The 12618-nt window shown below is 43.4% G+C and overlaps 1 protein-coding gene across 1 annotated transcript in view; it reads right to left on the bottom strand.

The window, feature by feature from the left end:
- ccm2l (CCM2 like scaffold protein) overlaps positions 1–12618 on the bottom strand; it is a 94943-nt gene that overhangs the window by 39012 nt on the left and 43313 nt on the right. The window contains exons 3-6 of the mRNA XM_068048346.1: positions 7497–7580; positions 6390–6573; positions 2086–2222; positions 1854–1989 (exon numbers count right to left, since the gene is read on the bottom strand). Coding sequence (XP_067904447.1) covers positions 1854–1989; positions 2086–2222; positions 6390–6573; positions 7497–7580 — 541 coding nt within the window. The remainder of the gene's footprint in view (positions 1–1853; positions 1990–2085; positions 2223–6389; positions 6574–7496; positions 7581–12618) is intronic.

The raw sequence follows: 12618 nt of genomic DNA, 5'->3' as shown, positions 1-12618 counted from the left end.
GGATGGGCTAGAGCTGTTTTCTTTGGAACAGAGGAGGCTGAGGGGAGACCTAATAGAAGTGTACAAAATTATGAGGGGTCTAGATAGAATGCACAGGAAGGCCTTATTCCCCTTGGTTGAGGGGTCCATAACCAGAGGGCATAGATTTAGGTTGAGAGGGGATTCAAGGGGAATTTATTTCATCTCGAGGGTGGTGGGATCTGGAATTCACTGCCTGAAAGGGTGGTAGAGACAGAAACCCTCATAACATTTAAAAAGTTGATTATGCACTTGAAATGTTGTAGCCTACAAGGCTATGGACCAAGAGCTAGAAAGTGGGATTAGGCTGGATGACTCCTTGTCAGCTGACGCAGATATGATGGGCCAAGTGGCTTCTTTCCATGCTGCAAATTTTCTATGATTCTATGATTGTATTTTAAGAATTTGCATAAAAACATGGCTGCAGAATTGAAATTTAAAATAAAAAAGACTTACATTTATATAATGACTTTCAGGACCACTGGTTGTCTCAAAGTGCTTTACAGCTAATGAAGTATTTTTTTTGAAGTGTGGTCACTGTTGTACTGTAGGAAACACAGCAACCAATTTGCACATAGCAAGGTCCCACAAACAGCAATGTGATAATAACCAGATACCTTGTTTTTGGGAGATGGATTGAGGGATAAATATTGGCGAGGACACCGGGGATAACTCCTCTGCTTTTCTTTGAAATAGTGCCATGGGAACATTTTCATCCACCTGACAATTGTCCAGACTGCTTCCCAACCTGTTTTGTGACATGCAGGGATGCTTTTGTGTGTCAGCTCAGACACAGACACACACTCACACACAAACTGGAAAGTGATCTGCAGCATCATGGAGAGATATCAGACACAATTCCATGGGCATCAAAGGTGTTTCAAATACTTATCACTATTTGACCCTTGAACCAAATAATTTAAAAGAAAGAAAAGTCTTGCATTTGTGTAGAAATGTGTGACCTCAACGGAAATAATAATTAAACAGGATGTAGTACAGGCTGCCGACCTATTTTTCCCCATGTAGCATCTTTCGCAACCTCATGATGTCCCAAAGTACTTTACAGTCAATTAAGTTCTTTTGAAATGCAGTTACTGTTATACGCAATTCATCACACCCCTCAATTTGCCCATTATAGATACTGCTTGCTTAGCAAAAGACACACAAAAAGATTTGTTTACACTAATACCCTAATTATATTTATGAGGGTTCAGGTCAGGGCCCTTTGGGTTAGGTTGGGGGTTAGTTCAACTGGGGTTGGGGTTGGGGTTAGGGTTGGGTTTGGGGTTCGGGTTGGAGTTGGGGTGTGCTCTGGTTCTCTGTGTTTCAAAATCACTGGAATAACTGGGCATGTGCAATTGATCCTGTCACAGATTAACTTTACCACTTTATCTGTAGACCTTCTCTCATGTGTTTGCGTGTGTGTGTGTGTGTGTGTGTGTGTGTGTGTGTGTGTGTGTGTGTGTGTGTGTGTGTGTGTGTGTGTGTGTGTGTGTGTGTGTGTGTGTTGGGGAAGGGAGCAGATCTGTGCATTCCAGCAATGTTAAAGTCAAACTAAAGAACTGTATAGGCAGGTGAGAATTCAAGAGGTACTGCTATTATTAAAATGGAGTTCATAAAAAAAATGGGTTAAGAGATTTAGAACTAACAAATTATTTTAGTGGACCTGTATCCATCTCTGCAAATACTACAGAAATTGTCATTTATGTTTTTTACTTGATGGCAATACAGCAGACATTGGGATTGTTACCAGATGCTGCTGTCAACAACACTGAACAAACATACTTGATACAAGCCATTGATGGTAATATGACTGTTTTCAACCTGAAACATACTTCTCTCCATTAACCACCGTCTGTCTGGTGTGGATGTATAATGGAGTCCTGCTCGATCCACACAGTCTATTGTCTGATCTCCATAAATGATACGAAATACCTGACAGATGAGAGCACAATATTCTTCAGCTGAATCCTAGTTCCAAAGCAAATGGAAATGATTAATTTCACCATGCATCTGTTAAAATTGCTGTCAAAACTTTGCATTGTTAGTACAACAAGAATAGCTCACTCTACTGTCCACTGCAAGTATCACCAGGTTGCAGTATGTTTCTGAATTGGGCACAGCTTCCTGAGGATCAGGCAAAGTCCCTGCTGTTTGTCTACGTTCCAGACTGCCACCAGCAGCTACAGCTGCCACTCCAAGACCTAATATGAGATAAATAATCACAATATTCATGTAACCAGATATAAATTATGGACTTTCCTATAGTATTAAAATAGTTAAAGGAACTGCAAAATTAAAGTGTGATCATGAAAGAAAATCCGGTGAATGAAATGAAGAGTACACGAAAAGCAAATTGTTGATTTTAATATTCATTGGGTAAGATAAATGCATTAGTGTGTGTTGCTCGGCAGTGCCACATCAAGGGATTGAGATAATGTCATCAGCTATTAGAGGAAAATTCAAGTAATTTATTAATGTCATCCTAACCTTGAGTTGTGTTATGTCCATGAAACATCCTGCAGTCTGTGTTTTTTTATATCGCACACCTGCAGGGGAAGTTTAAAGCTAGTTTCAGCAAGTTTAGTTTGCTCTGATATCAAGCATCATAATGCTGAGTGAAAGAAACATGATTAAATAATGTGACTTTAATTGGGAAGATAGTGCAGTATGTGATTTGAACTGAAATGGTGTTGAGTTTTACTAAATTTCATGGTACATATGGAGCATCATGCTTCATGCACATATTAATATAAAGTTTAAAGTTTATTGCTTTACATTCTAAATGAAGCACTAAAGGCCTGCTACCCGACCTGAACCCGATAGGACCTGACGACATGTGTTGGGTTCGGGTCGGATCGGGTCGCTCTTCCAAGTCCAGCTTTCAGGCTCGGGCCGGGTCCAGGTCGGGCCGGGTCTGGATCAGGCCGGACACACACAGCAAGAAGTGTTAAAAGTAAAAACCTAACTGAGCTGGCAGTCCGGGAGGTCTAAAAAGGAAACTCTGAGTCTGCGCAGTAAGCAAGTGAGCGTCTCGATGATGCCATCACGCTCAAGCTGCAGCTTCCTGAAGATTGGGAGTCGCAAGATATGTAAAGGGAACATTCCGGTGGTCGGGTCGGGTCGGGTCGGGTCGGGTCGGGTCGGGTCGGGTCCGGCTCGGGTCGGACGCAGGAAAAAATGGAAGGTCTCGGGCCCGATGTGGTTCTGTCGGGTTCAGGTCGGGTTTTTTTCGTGACCTGAGCAGGCCTTTATGTAGCACCCAAATTAAATGCAGACATGGCTTAATTGTCTGGACTATATTAATTAGCATTATACTTAAATTTACGAACTACAATTTAGCTTTCATAAATTGTATTGGGGGAAATGAACTGGATATTTGATTGGTAACTTAACAGGTAAGTGTTTTTTAAACCAATTTTCTTTGGTCCAGTGAGCAAACTTTGAAGGCATGCTAGCTTTCAAAGTTTTGATGCTATAAACATTTGCTAAATGCAAGATTTAAAAAGACAATATAATCAAGGTGAAGGACGTTAGTTTTTTTTATTCGTTCATGGGATGTGGCTTGGCCCACCCCTAATTTCCCTTGAAAAGGTGGTAGTGAGTTGCCTTCTTGAACTGCTGCAGTCCTTGAGGTGTAGGTACACCAACGGTGCTGTTAGGAAGGCAGCTCCAGGATTTTGACCCAGCGACAGTGAAGGAACGGCAATATAGATTCCAAGTCAGGATGGTGTGTGGCTTGGAGGGAAACTTTCAGGTGATGGTGTTCCCATGCATCTGCCGCCTTTGTCCTTCTAGGTGGTAGGGGTCGCGGGTTTGGAAGATGTCATCGAAGGAGCCTTGGTGATTTGCTGACGTGCATCTTGTATATAGTACACACTGCTGCTACTGTGCATCGGTAGTGGAGGGAATGAATATTGAAGGTGGTGGATGGGGTGCCAATCAAGTGGGCTGCTTTGTCCTAGATGGTGTCGAGCTTCTTGAGTGCTGTTGGAGCTGCACCCATTCAGGCAAGTGGAGAGTATTCCATCACACATCAGACTTGTGCCTTGTAGATAGTAGACAGGCACTGGGGAGACAGGAGGTGAGTTACTCGCCGCATAAACCCCAGCCTCTGACCTGCTCTTGTAGCCACAGCATTTATATGGCTGCTCCAGTTCAGCTTCTGTTCAATGGTGACCCCCAGGATGTTGATAGTGGGGGATTCGGTGATGGTAATGCCATTGAATGTCATGGGGAGATGGTTAGATTCTCTCTTGTTTGAGATGTTCATTGCCAGGCACTTGTGTGGCACGAATGTTACTTGCCACTTATAGGCCCAAGTCTGGATGTTGTCCAGATCTTGCTGCATATGGACATGGGCTGCTTCAGTATCTGAGGAGTCGCGACTGGTGCTGAACATTGTGCAGTCATCAGCGAACATCCCCACTTCTGACCTAATGATGAAGCAGCTGAAGATGGTTGGGCCTCGGATACTACCCTGAGGAACTCCTGCAGTGATGTCCTGGAACTGAGATGATTGACCTCCAACAACCACAAGCATCTTCCTTTGTGCTAGGTATGACTCCAACCAGCAGAGAATCTTCCCCCTGATTCCCATTGACTCCAGTTTTGTTAGGGCTCCTTGATGCCATACTCGGCCAAATGCTGCCTTGATGTCAAGGGCAGTCACTTCCTGGAGTTCAGCTCTTTTGTCCCTGTTTGGACCAAGGCTGTAATGAAGCCAGGAGCTGAGTGGCCCTTGTGGAACCCAAACTGAGCGTCAGTGAGCAGGTTATTGCTAAGCAAGTGCCGCTTGATAGCACTGTTAACCACCCCTTCTGTCACTTTGCTGATGATCGGGAGTGGACTGATAGGGTGGTAATTGGCCGGGTTGGATTCGTCCTGCTTTTTGTGGACAGGACATACCTGGGCAATTTTCCTCATTGCCGGGTAGATGCCAGTGTTGTAGCTATACTGGAACAGCTTGGCTAGTGGTGCGGCTAGTTCTAGAACACAAGTCTTCAGTGTGATTGCCGGAATGTTGTCAAGGCCTATCGCTTTTGCTGTATCCAGTGCCTTCAGCCATTTCACGTGGAGTGAATCGAATTGGCTGAAGACTGGCATCTGTGATGCTGGGGACCTCAGGACAAGGCCAAAATGGATCATCCACTTGACACTTCTGGCTGAAGATGGATGCAAATGCTTCAGCTTGTCTTTTGCACTGATGTGCTGGGCTCCCCCATCGTTGAGGATGGGGATATTTGTGGAACCTCCTCCTCCTGTCAGTTCTTTAATTGTCCACCACCATTCACAACTGGATGTGGCAGGACTACAGCACTTAGATCTGATCCATTGGTTGTAGGATCACTTAGCCCTGTCTTTTGCTTGTTGCTTCCACTGTTTGGCAAGTAAGTAGTCCTGTGTTGTAGCTTCACCAGGCTGACACCTCATTTTTAGGTATGCCTGGTGCTGCTCCTGGCGTGCCCTCCTGCAGTCTACATTGAACCAGGGTTGGTCTCCCGGCTTGATGGTAATGGTAGAGTGGGGGATATGCTGGGCCATGAGGTTATAGTTTGTGATTGAGTACAATTCTGCTGCTGCTGATGGCCCACAGCACCTCATGGATGTCTATTTTGAGTCTGTTCAAAATCTATCCCATTTAGCACAGTGGTAGTGCCACACAACAAGATGGTGGGTATCCTCAATGTGAAGACGGGATTTTGTCTCCACAAGGACTGTGCGGTGGTCACCTCCTACCAATACTGTCATGGACAGATGCATCTGCAACAAGTAGATTGGGGAATGGAACTCTTTTCATTTTAACTATCCAGTGTTACCACCAAGTAGCTGGGGGTCAGGTGTAGCCCACCCAGAAGTGGAATAAATTTTGCTCCAATACTGTGCATCAGCTACAACTTCAGAAGAGAACACCCCTATAGTAGCAGGGCGGTATATATTTCCCAGACCAAACATCTTGAGGTTTCTCAGAATTGTATTACCAATTAGTGCCAAATAATGGGCAGTTTTGTATTGTGGAGTCACCAACATTCATTTCACATAGGACTCTTACAGCCTACAAAGGGAAGAGGCTCTTATTCCATGAGTCTGGGCTAAATCTGTACCCAGGTCTACAGACCAGTGTCCATTGTGTAACCCACTGCACCTCCCAGTGTTTGTGAGGAAGAAATATTATGGCTATGGAATTAAGCACTCCTTTTGCAAAAATACTTTTTAGACACATGTAATTCTAAAATGTTATTATCATTTTTAAGGCATAAATAGTTGGAGTTTTACAGTACCACTTCTGAACTGGTACAGTGTAATGCTCTTTGTGACCTTGGAAAACTGGTGATGGCTTGCACTGAATATTTTGAAGTAAATGAATATACCTGTCTTGAGAATGAGCAGATGCAGTGCATCATCCCTGACATAAGATACAGCAGCAATCTCATGGGTTGGGATTCTCAGGATCAGCTCTTCATTGTCCCTCCAGGTCAAGAGGAGGCAGCGTGCAGACAAACTCAGAATGGTGTCCTGCTCTGCAGTTGTTTGTAAAGGCAGCTGTTTCTGTTGCTGTCAAAGGTAGGATTCTGCATATTTCAATTATTCTTAATTACTTTCTTCCTTATTTTGTTTAAACCTGTTATTTTACATAAAATCTGTTTAATAACCATAAACAAAACACTATCTTTGAGTTTATAAAAGAAATAAATTATCTTAATCAAATTCCATTAAAGAATAGATAAGAGCAATTACAAAGTTAACCTTCTGAAATTTTCATAACTGATTTTTGAACTGATGAAACCATATTTACTTCAGGAAATAATACATCAAAAGATATATGACCTGAAAGGATCTCTTTTCCAAATCAAAATTTATATAAAAAATCGGTTAACATTAACAATTCCAACTGTATCATTTTACCTAGATCTATTTGATTTAACCAGGAACTGGCAGTAACTGTCTTTCCTTAAGTGATAATATTATCTCAATGTAACAATGTGATGGTATAAATTTTTTACTAAGCCTCAATTTAAAACCTCAGTCATATTAAAATATAAAAGTGAATATATTATAATGGGCTATCTTCAAATCTTTAATCTATTTTACTTGGCTAGCTCCAAGGCTTGAGCACTCAAGGACTTGAGCATACGATCCAAGCTGACACTTCTGTGCAGTACTAAGAGAGTGCTGCATTGTAGGAAGTCATATCTTTTGGATCAGATGCTAAACCGGGATCCCATCTGTTCTCTTGGGTGGACATAAAAGTCCCCATGTCGTTGTATGAAGAAGAAGATGGCAATTCTCCCAGGATACTAGTCAACAGTCAGCCTTCAATCGACATTGTCTGGTCACATATCTCATTGCTGTTTGTGGGACCTTGCTGTATTCAACATCCAATTTGTTCTTAAGAGGAATTGATTGTGCAATACTTACATTAATTAACCCTTTATAATGTGAGCAGTTCACATTATTCTCTAGTATTTGTCCCTTACCCTTGCTGTATCCAAAAGCTGTAGTACTTCAGCTCTGCTTGCTGGATTTAAAGAACATGAGACCCAAGTCAAGTGACCTAAAAACTGAAGAAAAAGAATGACATCATAAAGGAGGAAGCAGGCAAAGTTTGGCCCCTGGTTGTATAAAATTACTGGATTCTTTAACTAGCCTATCGAGATGTCTGGGGGAACTGGCTCACACAATGGTTGAAAAAAGTCCTTTTACCATTGCAACCTCAGTTCAAGTCTAGATTAGATTAATGGGATTAAATCTTTCTCTGCCTGCTGGAAGGATTCTTAGAGTTCCAAGTGGAATTACACAGGACAGTCTCAAACCAAGTCACTCATTAATGGTCAAGAGTTGAGAGGACAAAACAATCCATTATTTGCTACAATAATAGTCTAATTCAGAGGCATAGGTGGGGGCTCATGAGGCTGTTTGGGGTGGGAATTGTAACAGTTTTGCATAGTGCTTATAAAATTATTAAGCATTACTCTTTTGCTTTGCGACACAGTGAACCCTCAGAAATTAGTTATTATTAGTAAGGGAAAGGAAGTTATGTAAGGAACCAATAGGCTAGAAATTACTATTGCCAATGTTAGCGGATGTTTAAAATAAATGTGTAAATGCCTTAATTAAAATAGCAGACAGAAGAATGACATACATTAATCTATAAACTTCTGTCCATTAATATCACCCACAGTAATTTCTAACATATTATCTACAACTACTCATTCTCTTACCTAATTAGAATCAAATGTTGAGACAAAATTATATTGGATAATCCCTTGTATAAATACTTCTGACATTTTATATCAAACCCAGCTTCATGTTGGACAAGTGATCATCAACATTACATATGTAATGTAATGGTATGGTGTTCGACAGTAAATAAGTGCTTGGAACCAGAATGCTCCTCAAAAGCTGCTAAAGCACAAATCCAATCCCATACTCTCCATTGTACTTGCTTAATGAAATTACTGTGGACAAGAAAGAAAATGCGTTGCTTTTGCACTGATAATTTCCATCCAAGTTTCCCATCATACCTCTCTTGTAAATACTACATTCAGACAGTAAAAATGCAAAAATATATTTTAATTTAACCAAATAAACTCAGATGTCAGTACTCTTGCCTCTGAATCACAAGGTTTTGGGTTCAAATAGCACTCCAGAACTTGAGCACAAAAATCAAGGCCGATACTCAGGTGCAGTACTGAGGGAGTGCTGCATTGTCGGAAGTGCTGTTTTTCAGATGAAATGTTAAACTGAGGCCCCATCTGCCTGCTCGGGTGGATGCAAAAGATCCCATGGCACTATTTTGACGAAGAGCAGGGGAGATATCCCTGGTGGCTTGGCTAATATTTATTCTTCAATCAACATCACCAAAAAAAAGAATGATCTGGCTATTATCACATTGCTGTTTGTGGGAGTTTGTTGTGTGCAAATTGGCTGCTGTGTTTCCTACATTACAACAGTGACTACACTTCAAAAGAACTTCATTGGCTGTAAGGCGCTTTGAAACATCCGGTGGTCGTGAAAAGCACTCTAGTGTTTCTTTTCTTTCCAATGTAGGGGCAATAAATCTACTTGCCTATAGAAAAAGGAGAATATCATGGGTGAATTTACACTGCACAACTTTAGAGAAACCACTGCACATCAATGCTAAAGTTGGATTGTAAATTAGCTGCTAAGGCCTGAACTGACTATGAAGCTTTGTTCCTGTGTCAGGTTGGGACCCGATGGCAGATTGAACCTGTATTTACATTGTAACTCCTCTCACCATTTAAGAAATACTCCTGTATTTCTGATTTTCCTACCAAAGTGGTTAACCTCACATTTCTCCACATTGTATTCCATCAGGAACTCACTGTCAACAGGAATGTGGAAGTGGAGACAATCAATGACTATAAAAGGAAATTGGATGCCACATGAAGGAAATAGACTTGCAGGGCTACTGGAATCGAGCAGGCGAATGGAGAGCCGGCATGGACGTGATGGGTCGAATGGCCTCCTTCTGTGCCATAAATGACTCTATGACTCTAACTGCAGCACTGTTGCAAAGCCAGATTATTTCACACCAACACTACTATTGCAGTGTGGATAGGCCAAAAGATGCACACACATCACAATTGGAGTTATTCTCTGTGTGATGTTAAACTAGTGAATAGAAAATCCGTTTTAGCTTTTATAATAGAAAATCCACACTATTTCATGCAGACATATCCAGAATGGGACCAAGTCTATTCTCACTTAACAGATAATCAGCACCAATACACCAAAAGATTGTTAATGTCTTATATCCATTCCTTTCCCAAAAGCCTATTGGTTTTTGGGTACTGCATAAAAGGCCATGGCGTAGGATGAAATTTAAATTCATTCTGAAAGAAAATCTTGGAAAGTTATGCCTCACCTTCTTCCAAATACCTTCAAAGAATTTCACATTTATACCTGGATAATCACGCCTGATTTTAACTCATTCAAAATCCACCCACCTTGCGCAAATTTAAAATCGGACCCATCATGCCTCCAACTGATACATGCTTCTTTTACCCCTCGTCTTCAATGTATCTGTGTCATAATTTTTCTAGTATTTCTCTATTTTGCCAATAGCTTTGGTTAATGCTCTGCTGAACTTTCCTCTCTTGTTCCACCTGAGCTTCAAATGTGGTGCCCTACATGTTCACCCTCTCTGTATCCTATTGTAACTCTGTTTTTTAGGAGCCCTAAAGTGTGAAACTCTTTACCTCCCTCAGTTTTACCTTGGCCTTGGTGTTTCACCTTGGACTCTGAATAATAGAACAAAACATTGCGCTTTCAATATTATCGGCCACTATGACACTTGCAATCACTGGCAGGGTCCAAGATGCAGTGTAGAATATTGAATTATGTTATCCAAGTTTAAATCTGATTTTTTCCCCCTTTATCTAATTGGCAAAATTACATCTGTTTGATGCGATCTCTATTCACAGAATGCCACACAGATAAGAGACATTATTGATCGCATGCAAAGGAAAATGGCCATGAATACAGATTTAGGTTACATTGGAACCAGGAATTTTATCACAACTTTAAAGATTTATGTGACAGAAAGATTAAACATAGAATATTATAAACCTGGGAGTAATCCCAGCAGCACAGTAAGGGCAGCACAGTGGCACAGCGGTTAGCACCACAGCCTCACAGCTCCAGTGACCCAGGTTCAATTCTGGGTACTGCCTGTGTGGAGTTTGCAAGTTCTCCCTGTGACTGCGTGGGTTTTCGCCAGGTGCTCTGGTTTCCTCCTAATGCACTTTAAGGGTCCAGGCAATGATATATATTCTGAGACTGAAGTGGTTCATAACCATCAACTGAATTTGAAAATTAGTGTTAGTTCAATGGTGTTGCACTCTCTGGAATGGAATTTTCTGTGAGGGTGTAATCGGGAAGTGACAGCCAAAATAACACACATTTATGTGCCCATTCTGCCCAGGGCTGGGATTTTAACCCTTGGCGCGGGAGCCGTCCACTGACTGAAAAGTCGGTGGTGAACCCGCTTCCACCTGGCCTGGGGATCCGACGCATTTTGCGGGTCCCCGGCCTTTAATTGTTCCAAGGTGGGACTTCCACCCGCTTGAGGGAGGAAGTCCCACCTCATTGAGCTGCCGGCCAATCATCAGGCCGGCAGCTCTCTGTCCCAGCAGTGCCACCGGGAGTAGTGGCCACTTCTGGGACTGCAGCCCAGCTTTGTGAGGAAGATGTCGGGGAACCCCGGAACGCAGGTAAGTTTTTGTTGCCTCGCCGGGGGTGATTGGTTGGGCCCCGGCGAGGCAAGGGTGGTCGATTGGGGGGAATGGGTGGGTGTGTTGGGTGTTTGGGCTGGTTGGGGCAGCGGGGGCGGTTCTCTGTGCCTGATCATGAGGGGTCCCCCCAGGCTGTCAAAGAGTCGCCTGCTTTTCACAGGCAGCTTTTCTTGGGCCTGGCAGCCCGACCAGACACTGGTGAAATCCCCGTGGCATTAAGTGGCCACTTAAGGGCCTTGATTGGCATGGGGTGGGCAAGCCGTTTTTAGCCAGTGCCGCGCTGCGTAAAGAGGCAATGGAGACGGAAGCGGGGTGAGAAGGGTCCCCCGAGCCTCCCGCTCCATTTTACACCCCCCTCCACTCCCGCCACCTTCCCACTCTTTGTGGGGGTGGGGGGTGTAATTCCGTCCCAGGTCTATATTCAACCACATTTCCTGCCAATCTCATTAACATGCACTGGAACAAGTGGAAATCAACATTCGCAATTGGTGCCCGAGTTAAGTGGTGAACCCATACCATGGCTGGGATTTTACAAAGATATTGACATCGGGCTCCATGCCAGGGGGTTGGGGGGCCAGAATATTGTTCTGGCAGCGGCCTGCCATGGAGCCCGATGCAGGACGGGCCGGACCCGATCTTCCCGGTGGCGGTGAGGCTCCGTGGAGGCCCCCCCGCTGCTGGGTGATGGGACCTGGATTAAAATATTCAAATTAGCAGAATGCATACATTTACTCTAACCTTACTATTGGGCCACGTTCTTCTGAGCCGCAGCCGGCATACACACAACCTCACTTTCCCGTCTGGGGAAAGCAGGCGCCGCAGTGGTGGGGAAGGGGGGAGCTTAAGATTTTTAGTGCTGAGTGGGGAAACAGGGTCAAATTTACATTATCAGTGTAGGGGATGGTGGGAAGGGGATGACCTGTGCACTTTGTTCAGTTTGGGTGGGGTGGGGGGAAGGTCAAGTGTGGAAGGTGGGCTTTGGGGAGGTGGGCAAGAGGGCAAATAACAAATTTGATTGTTATTGGGAGGTGGGAAAGGGGAGGCAGATTTTTAATCAGGGCAAGTTCTCCCTGTGTCTGCGTGGGTTTTCTCCGGGTGCTCCGGTTTCCTCCCACAAGCCAAAAGACTTGCAGGTTGATAGGTAAATTGGCCATTATAAATTGTCACTAGTATAGGTAGGTGGTAGGGAAATATAAGGACAGGTGGGGATGTTTGGTAGGAATATGGGATTAGTGTAGGATTAGTATAAATGGGTGGTTGATGTTCGGCACAGACTCGGTGGGCCGAAGGGCCTGTTTCAGTGCTGTATCTCTAATCTAAGGGCGGCACAGTGGCGCAGTGG

This window comes from Heterodontus francisci, chromosome 16 (genome assembly GCF_036365525.1).
Source record: "Heterodontus francisci isolate sHetFra1 chromosome 16, sHetFra1.hap1, whole genome shotgun sequence".
Taxonomy (NCBI): Eukaryota; Metazoa; Chordata; class Chondrichthyes; order Heterodontiformes; family Heterodontidae; genus Heterodontus; species Heterodontus francisci.
Note: the sequence above shows the minus strand (reverse complement) of the source record. Positions and strands in the feature narration are given on the sequence as shown.